This window comes from Vitis vinifera, chromosome 4 (assembly GCF_030704535.1).
Source record: "Vitis vinifera cultivar Pinot Noir 40024 chromosome 4, ASM3070453v1".
Taxonomy (NCBI): domain Eukaryota; kingdom Viridiplantae; phylum Streptophyta; class Magnoliopsida; order Vitales; family Vitaceae; genus Vitis; species Vitis vinifera.
The window spans coordinates 13796877-13815632 of NC_081808.1; the positions used below are offsets into that span (position 1 = coordinate 13796877).

The following is an 18756-nucleotide window of genomic DNA, read 5'->3' on the forward strand; positions in this document are numbered from 1 at the left end:
ACCACTCCTCAGGAGGAGTGTTTACTTGAAGTTCTCAGGAGATGTAAAAAAGTAATAGGATGACAAATATTTGACTTGAAAGGTATCAGCCCTTTAGTCTATACACATCATATATACATGGACGAAGAAGTTAAGCCAGTTCGTCAACCTCAAAGAAGATTGAATCCTTATATGTAAGAGGTGGTGCAAGCTGAGGTTCTTAAGCTACTTCAGGCCGGTATTATCTACCCCATATCAGATAGCCCATGGGTGAGTCCTACTCAAGTAGTGCCAAAGAAATCAGGGATCACAGTGGTGCAAAATGATAAGGGAGAAGAAGTTGCTACACGCCTCACTTTAGGTTGGAGGGTGTGTATTGATTATAGAAAATTGAATGTTGTGACAAGGAATGATCATTTTTCATTGCCATTTATTGATCAAGTGTTGGAGAGAGTCTCAGGCCATCTTTTCTATTGTTTCTTGGACAGCTACTCCGGGTATTTTCAAATAGAAATTGATGTTGAACACCAGGAGAATACCACTGTCACATGTCCATTTGGAACATATACCTACAGAAGAATGTCTTTTGGTTTATGCTACAACATTCCAACGATGTATGTTAAGCATTTTCAGTGATATGGTGGAGCGTATTATAGAAGTTTTTATGGATAATATCACCATATATGAAAGCGCATTTGAGGAATGCTTAGTCAACTTGGAAGCTGTTTTGAACCGATGCATTGAAAAGGACTTAATGTTTAACCGGGAGAAATGTCATTTTATGGTACATCAAGGAATTGTCCTTAGCCACATCATCTCCAAGAAAAGGAGTTAGGCAATTCCTTGGCCATGCTGGGTTCCACAAGAGGTTTATTATAGATTTCTCTAAACTTTCAAAGCCTCTTTGTGAACTATTGGTGAAGGATGATGCTATATTTGTATGGGATGAGAGGTCAAAAGAGTTTTGAGCAACTGAAGCAATTCTTAACAACCGCTCCAATAGTGAGGGCTCCTAGCTAGCAACTACCTTTTGAAGTGATGTGTGATGCCAATGACTTTACTATAGGAGATGTTCTTGGTCAAAGAGAGGATGGAAAGCTCTATGTGATCTACTATGCAAGCAAAACATTAAACAAAGCTTAAAGAAACTACACAACCACAAAGAAAGAATTGTTGGCTATAGTTTTTGCCTTGGACAAATTTCGTGCTTATCTGGTAGGGTCTTTCATTGTGGTCTTCACTGACCACTCAGCTTTGAAGTACTTATTGACAAAGCAAGATGCAAAAGCAAGGCTGATTAAATGGATTCTCTTACTACAAGAGTTCAATCTCCAAATCAAAGACAAGAAAGGAGTGGAGAATGTGGTAGCTAACCACCTTTCAAGTCTGGCTATAATGCATAATTCCCATGGTTTGCCTATTAATGATGATTTTCCGAATGAGTCACTCATGTTGTTAGAAGATGCTCCTTAGTATGCTCATATTGCTAACTATCTAGTTACTGGTGAAGTTCCAAGTGAGTGGAAAGCACAAGATAGGAAGCACTTCTTTGCAAAAATTCATGCCTACTATTGGGAAGAACATTTTCTTTTCAAGTATTGTGCAGATCAAATAATAAGGAAGTGTGTCCCTAAACAAGAGCAACAAAGGATCCTCAGTCATTGCCATGAAAGAGCATGTGGAGGCCACTTTGCCTCTCAGAAAATAGCCATGAAGTTGTTGCAATCAAGTTTCAGTTGCCCATCACTTTTCAAAGATGCTCACACCATGTGTAGGAGCTATGATAGATGCCAAAGGCTTGGGAAGTTAACACGTAGGAACCAAATGCCTATGAACCCCATTTTAATAGTTGATCTTTTCGATGTTTGGGGCATTGACTTCATGGGACCTTTCCCTATGTCTTTTCGTAACTCTTAGATTTTGGTGGGGGTAAACTATGTTTCTAAATGGGTTGAGGCAATCCCATGTAAACACAATGACCACAGAGTTCTTCTCAAGTTTCTCAAAGAGAACATCTTCTCAAGATTTGGAGTGCCTAAGGCCATAATCAGTGATGTAGGTACTCATTTTTGCAACAAGCCTTTTGAAACTCTCTTAGCCAAGTATGGGGTGAAGTACAAGGTAGTTACACCTTACCACCCTCAGACTTCTAGGCAAGTTGATTTAGCAAATAGGGAAATCAAGAATATATTGATGAAGGTGGTGAACACGAGCAGAAGAGATTGGTCTGTTAAGCCCCATGATTCACTATGGGCATACAAAACAGCTTACAAGACTATTCTTGGCATGTCTCCTTATCGCCTAGTCTATGGCAAAGCATGCCATCTCCCTGTGGAAGTTGAATACAAGGCTTGGTGGGCAATTAAGAAGGTAAACATGGACTTGAACAAAGCCGGGATGAAGAGGTGCTTAAACCTTAATGAGATGGAGGAATTAAGAAATGAAGCCTACATCAATTCCAAAATTGCAAAACAAAGGATAAAGAGGTGGCTTGATCAGTTAATCTCCAAAAAAGAATTTCAAAAGGGACAAAGAGTCTTACTTTATGACTCTAGGCTCCACATCTTTCTAGGAAAGCTAAAATCAAGGTGGATAGGCCCTTTCATTATTCACCAAGTGCATTCCAATGGAGTAGTGGAACTACTCAATTCCAACAGCACAGACACTTTCAAAGTCAATGGCCACCGTCTCAAGCCATTCATGGAGCCTTTCAATCAAGACAAGAAGGAAAGAAGTCAGTGTCCATGAGCCATAGCAATCTTAACCAAAAAGGGGTAGATGGGCTTAGTCTTTTTGAAGACTAACCAAAGTCCATGTTTTTTGTTTCAATTTTGTTGATTTAAAAGCTTTATTATTTGTTTTAATTTTAATTCTAGCTTTAATTTATTTTATTTTGATCTAACTTAGACTTTTTGGATGATCAAAATTAGGAGGAACTTCAAAGGAATTGGAGGAAAGCCTTAAAGAACCAAACAAGGAGAAAAAGCTTGAAAAATAGAGCAATATTTCAACTTGCGAAAATTTCCCATTCCAAGTTGCGAAAAATCCCTATCAAGTTGCGAAGCCCCAAATTCCAGAGCATCTCCTCCATTGGAAGCCCTGAGGTCGTGCGTCTGAAGAGGAAGCACCTCCATGCACCTAACATGCACCCTATGGAACACAAGCCAAGCAATTCCTCTCCATTTCAACCATGGCTAAGACAAGAGGAGCCCATGTCGCGTCTCCATCAACTCGCAATCCAAGGCCAAGAGCTTCACCTGCACGAGATTCCACATCTGAGGCCCCACAGGCCCCTTCCATTCCACCTTCTAAGGGTAAAGTGCCATCTAACCCTCCTCAACGCAGGTATGAGATGAGAAGACCACCCACTACACCTGGGGTAAGCACTTCGCGCCCCAAGAGATCAGTTCATCACCCTCCTGCAAAGAAAGCCAAAGTTTCAAGCCCAGGAGAGTCACCTGCACCTCCACAGCCTCAACCGCCTGCTACAGAGTCTCAGATTCCTTCTAGGGTGACTCCAGAAGCAATTTCCAGGCAACCTATGGTTACACAACCACCTATTGAGGAAATTTTGAATTGCAAAGCCAAGCCATTCCACTCCAAGCTATGTTTTGATATGGAGACTTTCAGACAGTAGCCAGAGCTTAGAGATTCATTCTGCCTACTACAGAGATACCATTTGGAGCACTTGATGACTCCTAGGGACTTCTTCTATCCTAGGGTAGCACTAGACTTCTATCAGTCTATGACTACTCGTCGCGTCCGGAATCCTAATGTCATCCATTTCACTATTGATGGACGCCGTGGTATCCTTGGAGCTAGACACATTGCAGAGGCCTTGCATATTCCATATGAGCCTGTGAGTCCAGTAGATTTTAAAGAGTGGTCCCATTTTTCTCAGAGGGACATGGTCCGTATATTGTCTAGGGGGACCTCTACACACTCATTTCTTCTTAGGAATGAGCTTCCACCTGGAATGCTCCTTGTAGATGTGGTGATGCGCTCCAACATATTTCCACTTTAGCATATGGTGCAGAGGAGAAGAGCTATATTGGAGGCTTTATTCCGGATATCAGAGGGTTTCTACTTTGGCCCTTATCATTTGATTATGACCTCTCTTTTCCAATTTGAAGAGAAGGTCCACAGGAAGAAGCTCTAGAGGGCAGATGCCATTCCATTACTTTTTCCCAAGCTGTTCTATTAAATATTAGAGCATTTGGGCTATCCTTCTGAGCCTCAACTTGAGCGCTGCCGCATTTGCTGAGAACTATTCACTGTTGACAAATGGAATCATTTAACGGCCTTTGTTGCACCTCTAGGAGCCCTAGATATGCCAGCACCTCTACAGCCACCATAGGATGAGCAGCCACCATAGGCATAGTAGGCACAGCAAGCTGAGATACCTACAGAGATCATACCACCTGCCCCTGCAGCACCTTCTACAGTGCCTACGCCTGAGGCAACATCTTATGCTCCTCCTACCACTCCTGAAGCTCCACTATTTGTACCAGCTACATCAGCACCTCCTCCACTTGAGTCCTCTATCACCATATCCACTTCAAAGTTTAAAGGCCTATGTCATACATTGCAAACATTGAGCACCACTCAAGGTGTTCTCTTCCAGCAGATGTTAGTCATACGTGCACATCAGGATCAACTTATTACCATGCAAACCCAGCATACTGCCATCCTTGGTCAGATACAGCAGCATTTGGGTATTCTGCTACTCTAGCTAAGTAAGCTATTCTATCTAAGAAGGCTACTCCAGTAGAGCAAACTATGCCTCATGAGGAGACTACTACAGCAGAGGTCAAGACTCCTATCTAGAGCACTCAGGAGACCACAACAGAGCCATCGTCTCCACATGATCCTCCCACCACTACCTGATCATCTATCTACTTTTTGTATTTACTTATTATAGTAGAACTATTAATCCCATGTTTTTTATGTTTTATATACTGGGATTGGATGTATTACATGTGCATATTTCATATTGTACTTTCTTAAAGTAATACATATCCATCATTTTTTAGTATACTTGGCATATTTTTATTTATTTCCTTTACTCATTATTTTTTTTTATTTTTTGAATCATGTGGTTTCTCCTATACAATTCAAACTCTATTCCACTCAGGAGGTACCACTTCCTCCCTTTATTTTCAATTGCTCTTCAAACATTGAGGGCAATGTTCAGCATGGTTGGGGGGATAGTTGAGGAAGGAAGTATTGTTTATAATGCTAGGTTATAAATGGTAATTTAGTTACTTTTTGTTTAAATTTAAATTTTTTTTTAATACTCTTCATGGTTATCAAGGAAAAATTCTTAAAATGAAATGGGAGAAATTGAATTTTTGTCTTTTTACTTTACTTACAGTTTGTATTATGCTTATTAAAGTTGATGAATTATTGAAACTTCTATTGAATTCAACCTTATTTCTTCCACTTTAAGCTTACCACACACTGTGCACACTAAGTTCCGATTGTAAGATGAAAAACTATTTTACCCCTTGACTTAGGAAATTTTAGACTTGGTACCTTTGACCTTATTTTAATAGTGTTAGGACACCTTAGAAAAGGCCAATGAGCCTTTGAAAAGAGAAGAAAAAGAAGAAAGAAAAAAAAATGTTTTACTTGCCTTGAAACCCGAGCAAAGTCTGAGGGGTATATGGTGAAAATCTTTAAAACCTAGTGCCCTAAGCCTTCATTGGTTGAGAGTCACCGACCTCAATGCTCGTTACAAGGGTGAATAGGTGGAGTTTAACATACTGTAGGTGCTTGGGTATTAATTCCATTCTCAAAAGTCCGGGGTAAAATCCGAGGAGTTAGTGGTCGAAAGATCCTTGAAGCTTGATGCCCTAAACCTTAATTGGTTGGGAGTCATCGATGGACCCCCGTTACATGGACAATTTAGAAAAGAATACCTTTAAGCTTTGTACTCCTACAAGAAAAAAAGTGTGAAATAAATAAGGTGCGTTCTTAACCTATTGGAAGTTGTCAGTTTGCTAAGATTTGAAAAAGAGCTAGGTTGGGGGGAGAGATTAGTTCAACAAACTATATTCGGAAACTAATAAGTAACACTTAGATTTTTATGGAAGAGTAAAGATTGACCCTTAGGGAATGGAAATTCTTTTAAAGCTTAAATTTGCATAATGTCGTCTCTTTATGAATTGTGATTAGGCAAGTTATTTGATAACTCTTGTTGAAGTTTGAGTTTTATATCCCTAATATTCCATGTGAGAGTATGATCATCATGCCACTTGAAATTTTTTGGAGTGATCAGCATGATGTTGTAAAATATAGTACTGTTTATTTTTATTTTTCTCTCCTTCATTGCTAAGGAACTAGCAATATGTCGATTGGGCGGAGTGATTACTACTCAAAAAGTGTTATTTCATAGCTTGTAATTAACTCTTTTAAACACTTTTGAGTAGTAGTTATTACCTTTTAGCTCAATTGGCATGTTCAGGACCCTTGCAATCGTTTCTAATGAAATTGTGTTAAGTTTTGGTGTTTTTCATAGCTTTTTTATCACCAAAGCAATCTAAGAATGAGGGAGATCTTTGTATAGTTCATGGCAAATCAAGTTGAAGCTCAAATTCATGAAGAAACTAAGCTTTGGAGCTTCATAACCCTTTGCCAATGCCAGATGAGGATGCAAGGAAGAAAATCACAGAAGAAATCAACCATCCAGCAATTTCGCAAGTTATGGAATCCAACTTGCAAAATTTTCGCAACTTGCGAAATAGGAAGAGGAAAGGAATCGCTATAGGACAGAGAGCTGATTAGTTGTAGGATAATTTTGCAACTTGCGAAACCATAATTTCAACTTGCGAATGAACAATTTCAACTTGCGAAATTTTCGCAAGTTGCGTTTAAACTTGTGAAATCCACCTATAATCTGAGATATTTGCGCACTGACTCCGTTTGATGTTTATCTTCAGATATTTGTGTGTAAATCCCTATTTTCTCCTTGTAACCCACCAATGACAAGTTTTCTTGGTTGGGAAGGTAGCAGGAGGGGTGAATAGCCTCTTTATATAATATCTATTATAATTTTCTTTTAAAAAAGATCTCAGGGGGAGTTTTTTGAAGAGACGAACTTTGTATAGTTTTTCAGAAAGTAATACACAGAGCTCTGCTCTGCCTTACCTTCTCATTTTTGTTTTCTCTTTTATTTTTATTTCTCGCAAATCAAACTCTAAGGATCTTTTCACAGAGGATGAGTGGCTAGGATTTTTGTTTCTTGGAGTGAAGGAAGCTAGGTAAGGTTCTGGATACAAAAGTGGAAGTTTCGTTGTTTCAGTTTTTAATGAAGAGAAAGTGTGACCCATTAATGGTTTTTATCTTTTTAGTTAACTTAAAATCACCTGGGCTAACACTTGGTAAGGCAAGTAGACTCCGTCCATTGAGATCCACTAGTTTATCTCTTGCAAGCCTCTAGGAGGTGGTTTAAAGGTAGTATTATCTAGAATAGCCAACACTTGGTAAGCTTTTGGACTCCCAAGAGATATCCATTAGTTATCTCTTGCGAGCTTTTGACGGGTAGTCCAAGGTTAAGGATCACCTTGAATGGCCAATACCAAGTGAGAGGTATGAACCATTGTAAGATGATTCAGTGACAAGGATTTAGTGTTTGAAACCATTAAGGGGAAGCATTTGTACCACACTGGTTTGGGAAATAACTATATGTTAAATACCCAATGCGAGGAAAAGATCCAAGTGATCGGAATCTCCCTTTTTGTATAAGGAACCTGAGCCTAGTGATCTAAAACTCCAAGAAGCTTTTTTCTTTGTAAGTAATTTCAATTACTTTATTTTTTGTTTCACTTAAAACCAACCTTTTCACACATACTTATGTTTTCTTTTAAAGCTAACCTTGAAAAGAAAAAGCACCAATTCAGTTTTTGAACTAATATCAGTTGTAATTTGAAAACCCATCCCTGTGGATGATCCTAGAGCCACTATGCTATGCTAGCTAATGCTACCCTAGTATATGATGAAATAGGTTTATAAATTTTTTTGATTACTCCCGTTTGAGGATTGAAATCAAAGCACACCAGTTGATTGAACACCAATCAACAAGGCATACACCAGTTAGGCACGAATCAATAAGCTTAGAGCAGGGACCATTAGGACCCATAGGGATATTGACTCCCTTAAAATCCAATTCTAAAGTTAATTCAACATCCCACTATAGAGAATCAATTGAACTCCAATATCCTATGTAAATAACAATGAGACACCAAGTGCTCAAGTCTGTGATCTGCTATCCATTGTGTTTAGTCTCCCCGTGAACTGGTGTCCATAGTCTAACAAGGTGAAAGCTATCAGCCTTTCAAGACTACCTCTACCATCCTTAAGTTACAAATCATCTTATTATGTATTCAATTGCAATATCTTGGCTCTCAAAGAGCCTATGCCAAGTTCTACTTAAGGAACTACTATGGCCATAGTTTCCATGAACACACCTCCTTAGGATCACCTAAGGGGACACTCTATCTCAATCCTAAGAGATATCATGGTGTCCTTATTGAGAATACCGATTGCTATCGGTTTCCATCAACAATGACCCAATCCATAGAAAATATATGATCAACTTACGATCTCACCCATAGGTCAAAGTCATTTCTAACTTTAGTACAAGCTCAATATTCTCTCAAGGTTGAGAGACAACACAATGAAGCAACTTAGTGAGGTTATGACTACTTTATAGCTTTAAGTCATGACTCACTATAGGTCATGTCCAATGTGTAACCATACACACTAGTGCACTCACCATGGGAAGTCTATCACAATAGCCAAGACCCTCTAATTAGGAGGTGGTGCACTACAACATCTAATAGGTTACCTAGACCCATGAACTGGTTGTGAACAAGTCATTTATTTGTAAGGAACCCATGACTTAGATCTTTTGTGCAACTCGTGATACACCTATGTCATGTACAATGCAAAATATGCAACCAAGAATGCTCATAAAGTATAATACATAGAATAAGGATAGATAAAAGTTAAACTAGAACATCATTAAATAAATAATGAATTCCAAATTTATTACATCGTGACTGATTGAATTAGGTGTCAATTGTGACGAAAACCAGATAGGACAACTATGTCATAGATCGTTCAGATGTCGTTTACGTCGAAAACAAAATTGAGCTGCCGTGACTAATCTGACAACGTATGGTCTATGATGAAAACCAGAGAGAACAAATACGTGACTGATCATATAGGTTTGGTCTATGCCGAAATCGAAACTGAATTGTTAGGACCAATATGACCAGGTGCAATCTATGATGAAAACCAAACAAGACAACAATGAGACCGATGGTACGAGTGTGGTGTATGCCGAAAATGAAACTAAGTTGTCATGATCGATCGGACCGTGTACGATCTATGATAAAAACCAGACAGGACAGCGACGTGACTGATCATATAGGTTTGGTCTACTCCAAAATCGAAATTGAACTATCGGGACTTGGTATGGTCTGTGATGAAAACTAGACAAGGCAATGACTTGATCGATCGTATAGGTGCGACCTACACTGAAAATGATATTGAACTATCATGATTGACTGGACCGAGTGTAGTCTATGACAAAAACTAGAAAGGACAATAGCATGACCGATCATATAGGTGCGATCTACGCCAAAAACAATACTAAATTGTTGTGATTGATCGAATTGGGTGTCAACTATGATGAAAACAAGATATGAAAACTACGTGACTGATCGTATAGATGCAGTCCATACGAAAAACCAAGTTGATTTGTCATTACAGATCCGAATCAGGTACGGTTTGTGACGAAAACCAGATATGACTGGGTGCGATTGAAGCCAAAAATGAAACTAAGTTATCATGACTAATCAAATCGGGTGCGGTTTGTGATAAAAACTCGACAAGACAATGAGATGATTGATCATACAAGTACAGTCTATGCCAAAAATGAAAATAAGTTATCATGATCGATTCAATCGTGAGCCGTCTATGATGAAAACCATACAAAACAATGATGTGACCAAATGTACAAGTGCGATCTACATCGAAAACGATATTAAATTGTCATAACTGATCGAATCGGGTGCCATCTATGACGAAAACTAAATAGGACAACTACATGATCGATCATATGGATGCGGTCTATGGTTAAAACAAAACTGAGCTACCATGTCAAATCGGACCAGGTGCGGTCTGTGATGTAAAAGAGATAGGATAATGACATGACGGATCGTACAAGTGCGGTCTATGCCGAAAATGAAACTGAGTTGTGATTGATCAGACTAAGTGTCATCTATGACAAAAATAAAATAGAGCAACAACGTGATTCATTGTACAAGTGCAGTCTATGCCAAAAACAATACTTAATTGTTGTGATCAATCACATCGGGTGTTGACTGTGACTAATACCAGATAGGAACTACGTGACCGATTGTATAGACATGATCCATGTTGAAAACAAAACTAAGTTATCATGATCAATTGAACTAGGTTCAATCTATAACGAAAACCAGATAGGATAATGACGTGACCAATCATGTCTACGTCGAAATCAAAATAGAACTGTAAGGACCTATCTTATTGGGTGCGGTTTATGATTGAAACTAGATAGGATAATGACATGACCAATCGTGCAAGTGCGGTCTACGATGAAAACAAAACTAACTATCATGATCAATCAGATTGGGTGTCGATTGTGACGAAAACCAGATAGGACAACTACATTAATAATCGTATAAATGTGATCTACGCCAAAAATGAAGCTAAGCCTCCATGACTGATCAAACCGGGTAAGGTCTATGATGAAAACCAGATACGACAACTATGTGACAAATTGTATAGATGCAGTTTACTCTAAAAACAAAACTAAGCTTTTGTAACCAACCAAACTAGGTCAGTCTATGACAAAAACCGGACAAGACAACAATGTGACCGATCGTATAGGTTTGGTCTTAATCAAAACCAAAATTGAACTATCGAGACCTATCTAACCAGGTGCGGTCTATGATGAAATCCGGATAGGATAACAAATTGATCAATCATATAAGTGCTTTGTACGTCGAAAATGATTCTGAACTGTTGTGATCGATCGGAATAGGCATAGTATGTGATGATTACTAGAGAGGACAACAACATGTTCAATTGTACAAGTGCGGTCTACGCTAATATTAATACTGAACTATCATAACCAATCGGATTGGGTGTCGACTATGATGAAAACCAGATGGGACAACTACGTGACCAATCGTACAAGTGCGATCTACGTAGAAAACAAAATTGAGTTGTTGTGATGCTCAAACTAAGTGTCATTTATGAAAAAAAAAACCAAATAGGACAACGACATGACTGATCATACAAGTGTAGTTTAAACATAAAATAATACTTAACTTTCATGACCGATTGCATCGAGTGCTGACTGTGATGAATAGCAGATAGGACAACTATGTGACTGATCATATAGACGTGGTCTACATTGAAAACGAAACTAAGCTATTGTGATAAATTGAATCGGGTTCGATTTGTGAAAAAAACTAGACAAGACTATGATGTGAACGATCGGATCTATATCGAAATAATATTAGAACTATCGGGACCTATTTGACAGGGTACAATCTGTGATTGAAACTAGGTAGGACAACAACATGACCGATTGTACAAGTGTAGTCTATGACGAAAACGAAACTGAATATCATGACCGATTAAATCAGGTGTCGATTGTGGTGAAAACTAGATAAGACAACTATGTTAATAATCGTACAGATTCTACGCTAAAAACAAAACTGAGCCATCATGACCGATCATACTGGGTAAGGTGTGTGACAAAAACTAGATAAGACAACTACGTGAAACATCGTACAAATGCAATCACACCTAAAACAAAATTGAGCTACTATGATAGACCGGACCAGGTCTAGTCTATGACGAAAACTAGATAGGATAATGAAGTGACCAATCGTATAGGTCTAGTTTACGTTGAAATCGAAACTAAACTGTTAAGACTTATCTAACCGGGTGCGATCTGTGATGAAAACTAGATAGAACAATGAATTGATCGATCGTACAGGTGCGTTGTACACCCAAAATGATAATGAACTATCATGACCGATCAGACTTGGTGCAGTATGTGACGATTAACAGAAAGGACAACAACATGTCTGATCATATAAGTGCGGTCTACGCTGACAAGATACTGAAATATCATGACCAATCGGATTTGGTGTCGACTATGATGAAAACCAGATAAGAGAGCAACGCGACTAATCATACAGATGTGGTTTATGCAGAAAACGAAATTGAGTTGCCATGACCGATTGAACTAGGTTTGGTTAGTGATTTAAACCAAACGGCAACGACGTGATTGATCATATAAGTTTCCTCTATGTTGAAACCAAAACTCAACAGTCTGAACCTATCTGACTAGGTATCATCTATGATGTAAACTAGACAGGACACCGATGTGACCAATCGTACAGACGTGGTCTATGTAGAAAATGAAACTGAGTTATTGTGACTACTCAGACCGATTATCCTTTATGACAAAAACCAAATAGGATAACGACGTGACTGATTGTATAGGTGCAAATTACATTGAAAACGATACTTAATTGTCATGACCGATGGCATCGGGTATAGACTATGAAGAAAACCAGATAGGACAACTATATGATTAATCGTAGAGATGTGGTTTATGCTAAAAATGAAACTAAGAATTCGTAATCAATGGAACCAAGTCCGGACTTTAATGAAAACTAGACAGGACAACGATGTGACCGATTGGGTCTACATTAAAATCAGAAAAGAACTATCAAGATATTTATGACTGGGTGCGGTCTGTGATGGAAACCAGATAGGACAACAACGTGACCGATCAAGATCGGGTGCCGATTGTGATGAAAACCAAATAGGATAACTACGTGATTGATTGTACAAATGTGATCTACGCAAAAAAATGAAACTAAATTACAGTGATCAATCGGACTAGGTAAGGTCGGTGACGAAAACTAGATAGGACAACTACATGACAAATCATACAAATGCGGTTTATGCAGAAAACAAAATGGAGTTACATGATTGATTAGACTAGGTCCAATATATGACAAAAACAAGACAGGACAATGATGTGATCGATCATATAGGTCTAGTCTACGTCGAAACTGAAAGTGAATAGTAGGGACCTATTGACCAGGTGTGGTCTATAATGAAAACCGGATAGGACAATGACTTGACCAATCGTACAGGTGAGTTCTAAACTGAAAATGATACTTAATTGTCTTGATGGATCGGACCGGGTGCAGTCTATGATGATTACTAGAGAAGACAACGATGTGTTCGATTGTACAAGTGCAGCCTACACTGAAAACAATACTAAACTGTCATGATTGATTAGATGGGTGTCAACTATGACAAAAACCAGATAGAACAACTATGTGACTAATTGTACAGATGTGGTTTACATAGAAAATGAAATTGAGTTTCCATGACCGATCAAACTGGGTCCAATTAGTGACGCAAACCAGACAAGACAATGGCATGACCAATTGTATAGCTCTGCTCTACAGCGAAACCAAAACTCAACTATCGAGACCAATCTGATCGGGTGCAATCTGTGATGTAAACCAAATAGGACAATGACGTGACCAATCATACAGGTGCAGTCTACATAGAAAATGAAATTAAGTTATCGTGACCGCTCAGACCAAGTACCATCTGTGATAAAACCAAATAGGACAACAACATGACTAATTATATAGGTGCAGTCTACGCTGAATACAATACTTAACTATCGTGACTGATTACATCGAGTGGCGACTATGACAAAAACTAGATAAGACAACTATGTGATTGATTGTACATACATGGTTTATGCCAAAAATGAAACTGAGATGTCAAGATTGATCGAACTAGGTATGATCTTTGACGAAAATAAGATAAGACAATGATGTGACCGATCATACAAGGGTGGTCTACATAGAAAATGAAACTAAACTATTGTGTTTAATTAGATTGAGTGTCGATTATGATGAAAACCAAATAGAACAACTACATGACTGATCATACAGTTGTGGTCTATGCCAAAAATGAAATTGAGTTGTCATGATTGATCAGACCGGGTACGAACTATGACAAAAAATAAGATAAGACAACTACGTGACAAATCGTACAAATGCAGTTTACTTTAAAAACTAAACTAAGCTTCATGACCGATCAAACTAGGTCCAGTCTGTAATGAACACAAAATATGATAACGATATGACCGATCATATAAGTCTAGTCTACGCGAAAATTGAAACTGAACCGACGGGACCTATTTGACCGGGTGCGATCTATGATAAAAATCAGATAAGACAACGACGTGATCAATCATAAAGGTGCAGTCTACGATGAAAAAAAAATTGATACTACTATGTCAAATCGAACCTGGTGCAGTCTATGACGAAAACTAGACAGGACAACAATATAACCAATCTGTAGGTCTAGTCTATGCTAAAATCGAAATTGAATTGTCGAGACCTATCTAATCGGATGTGCTCTATGATGAATGTTAGACAGGACAAAGACTTGATCGATTGTACAAGTACGTTCTAGGCCGAAAAAGATATTAAACTATCATGATCAAATGAACCAGGTGTTGTTTGTGACAAAAACAAGACATGAAAATGATGTGACCGATCATACATGTGCGATCTACACCAAAAATGATACTAAAATTTCGTGATCAATTAGATTGGGTGCCAACTATGATGAAAACCAAATAGGATAACTACATGACTAATCATATAAATGTGGTCTACACCAAAAATAAAACCGATTGAACCAAGTCTGATTTGTGACGAAAACCAAACAAGACAACGATGGATTGATCATATAAGTCTGGTCTACGCTGAAACCAAAATTGAACTGTTGGGACCTATCTCACTAGGTTTGATTTGTGATGACAACTAGATAAGACAATGACGTGATCGATCTAATCGGGTGCCATTAGTGATGAAAACCAAATAGGACAATGACGTGAACGATCATACAAGTGCAGTTTATGTCGAAAATGATACTGAAATGTCATGACTGATCGGATTGGGTGCCAAATATGACGAAAACCCAATTAGACGACTACGTGACTAAGCATAGAGATTTGGTCTATGCCAAAAATGAAACTGAGCTACCATGATTGATTGAATCATGTTTGGTCTATGACGCAAATAGGACAATGATGTGAATGATCGTATAGGTGTATGCCAAAAACAATATTAAACTTTCATGCCTAATCGAATTGAGTGTCGGCTATGAGAAAAACCAGATAGGACAACTATGTGACTAATTGTGCAGATGCGGTTTACGTCGAAAAAAAAAATTTAGCTACCATGACCAACCAAACCGGGTCCAGTGTTTGATTAATCCAAATAAGACAACGATGTGATTGATTATATAGGTTTGGTATACGTCGAAACCAAAACTGAATTGTCGATACCTATTTGAGTGGGTGCGGTTTGTGATGAAAACCAGACATGACAACGATGTGATTGATCATACAGATGCAGTCTACGTCGAAAATGAAACTAAGCTGTCATGACTGATGAGACCAAGTGTTGTCTATGACAAAAACCAAACAGGACAATGACATGATCGATTGTACAGGTGCGGTTTACGTTGAAAACATAATTGAGTTTTCGTGACCGATTTGATAGGGTGCCATCTGTGATGAAAACCAAGCATAACAATGACATGACCAAATGTTTAGGTGGGGTTTACATCGAAAATGATATTGAACTATCATGATCGATCGGACTAGGTATTGACTGTGATGAAAACCAAATAGGAAAACAACGTGATCGATGGTACAGATGTGGTCTATGGTGAAAACGAAACTTAGCTACTATGTTAGATTGGATCAGGTATGGTCTATGACAAAAACCAGACATGACAATGATGTGACAAATTGTACAGGTGCGGTGTACATTGAAAACTATACTAAACTTTTATGATCAATCGAATTGGATGTCGTTTGTGATAAAAACCATATAAGACAACTACATGACTAATTATTCAGATGCAGTTTATGTTAAAAATGAAGCTGCATTGTCTTGACCAATCGAATTGGGTTCTATTTGTGACAAAAGTTAGACAGCACAACGACATGACCGATCGTATGGGTCTGGTCTACACCAAAATCAAAATTGTCTAATCGGGTGTAGTCTGTAATGAAAACCAAATAAGACAATGACATGATCGATCGTATAGGTGCGGTCTACGCTGAAAATGGAATAGAGTTATCTTAACCGATCCAACCGAGTGTTGTCTGTGATGAAAACTAGACATAACAACAATATGACCGAATATACAGGTGGAGTCTACACCGAAAATGATATTGAACTCTCATGACTAATCGAATCGGGTGCCAACTATGAAAAAAACCAAATAACACAACAACGTGACCGATCATACGGATGCAATTTATGGTGTAAACAAAACTTAGCTACTGTGTCAGATCAAACCAGGTGCGGTCTGTGACAAAAACTAGACAAGATAATGGCATAACCAATCTATTGGTCTGGTCTATGGTGAAATTGAATTTGAATTATTGGGACTTATCTAACCAAGGTGCACTATGTGTTGAAAACTAGATAGGATAACAATGTGACTGATCGTACAGGTGCGTTATACTCCAAAAATGATATTGAACTGTCATGAATGATTAGACGGGGTATCATTTGTGATGAAAACAAGACATGACAAGTGATTCATGCCCAATTGGTGTCTCAGCTGATTCATGTTCAACTGGTGCTCCTTGATTGAGGGAGTAATCAACAAAATTTATAACCTATTACACTATATACTAGGGTAGCAAAAACAAAGCTACTATAGCATAGTGGCTCTAGGATCGTTCACTGGGATGGGTTTTCACTTTGCAAATGATATTAATTCAAAGTTGAATTGGTGCCTTTTCATTTCAAGGTTAGCTTTAAAAGAAAACATAAAGATGTTTGAATGAAAAAGGTTTGGTTTTAAACTAACCAAAAATAGTAACTGATTTTACTTACAAAGAAAAGTGTTTCTTGGAATTCAGATCACTAGGCTCAGGTTCCTCATACAAAAATGAGAGTTCCGGTCACTTGTTTCTTTTCCTTGCATTAGAGAATTAACATATAGTTCCTTCTCCAACCGGTGCTGTACAGATGCTTCCCATTAATGGGTTCAAACACTAAATCCCTCTCACTGATGCACCTTGCAATGGCTCGTGCCTCTCACCTAGCATTTTCCATTCAAGGTGATCTTTAACCTTGGATTACCCATCAAAAGCTCGCAAGAGATAACTAATGGATGTCTCCTTGGAGTCCAAAAGCTTACCAAGTGTTGGCTATTCTAGAAAATCCTACCTTCAAGTCACCTCCTAGAAGCTCGCAAGAGATAAACTAGCGAATCTCTATGGACGGAGATCACTTGCCTTACCAAGTGTTGGCTCAGGTGAATTAAAGGTGTTTTAAGTTAACTAAAAAGATAAAAACCATTAACGGGTCACACTTTCTCTTCATTAAAAACTAAAACAACAAAACTTCCAATTTATGCATGTGGAAACTTACCCGGCTTTCCTCACTCCAAGAGACAAAGAGCCTAGCCTCTCATCCTCTGAGGAAAAATCCTTAGAGTTTGATTAGCTAGAAAGAAAACTAACGAGAAAACAAGAATATATAAGAAAAACAGAGCAAGTGCTCTGTTCGTTGATTCTATATATGATATATCTATATTACATACTTCTATATGATGGATCTCCTGGAACAAGCTCCTCCGAGAGTCCACCAAGAGTCCCCTTTTTTAGTGTTTACAAGAGAGTTTATATAGGAAGGTAATTTACCCTTCCTTGGATACTTCCTAGCTAAGGAATTACATGAGTGGTTGAATACAAGGAGAAAATGGAAATTTAGACACAAAAATCTAAAGAAAAATATCTCAAAGTGTCGGTCGCAAATATCGAGAAGCACTAAGGACCATTTCGCAGGTGAAAACGAGGTCTGCAAGATTTCGTAGACGCACAAAAAGGGCTGCGAAATCACTTCGCAACAAAAGGCTAATTTTGCAGCGCTGCGAAGTTGGCTTTCAGCTTGTGGTATTCGGCTTCCATCATGATGGGAAACTTCAGGGGGGAAACACAACACTGTACAAAAAGGCTGCGAAATCATCTCGCAACAAAAGGGTGATTTCGCAACGCTGTGCAAAATTCTTCCTTCATCTTGGAGTGATCGGCTTGAAATGCTTGTAAATCCTTCATTTCAACTCCGAATTGCATACCGTTTGAAGAATTGGATTCTTGACTTCCTGAGCTTTGAAATGGTATATAGCATGTAGAAAATGGACTTCAGGAAGTGCTCCAAAAGTGCGAAAGAAGACTACAGTTGCTGTCCTCTGTTTTCTTCACTCTGTTTTTCCTCTCTCCGTTGTTCTTTCCTTGCATACTTTGAACGACTTTGGCAAAGGGCTATGGAGCTCCAAAGCTTGGTTCTTCATGAATTTGAGCTTCCAAAAGCTTTGCCATGAACTATATACAGCTCTCCCTCATTCTTGGATTGCTTTGGTGATCAAAAAGCTATCAAAACACCAAAACTTAACACAATTTGATTAGAAACGATTGCAAGGGTCCTTAACATGTTAATTGGGTTAAAAGGCAATAACTACTACTCAAGAGTGTTTAAAAGAGTTAATTACAAGCTACAAAATAGTACTTTTTGAGTAGTAATCAACAAAGATGTGACCAATCGTACAGGTGCGGTGTACGTTGAAAATGATACTAAA

The 18756-nt window shown here is 38.3% G+C and overlaps 1 protein-coding gene across 1 annotated transcript; it reads left to right on the forward strand.

Annotated features, from left to right (window-relative positions):
- Positions 1 to 3169: 3169 nt before the first annotated feature.
- On the forward strand, positions 3170 to 3616 carry LOC104879105 (lysine-rich arabinogalactan protein 19-like). The gene has a single exon (XM_010650665.1). The coding sequence runs from the start codon at positions 3170 to 3172 to the stop codon at positions 3614 to 3616; it is 447 nt and encodes a 148-aa protein (XP_010648967.1).
- The last annotated feature ends 15140 nt before the right edge of the window (positions 3617 to 18756 follow it).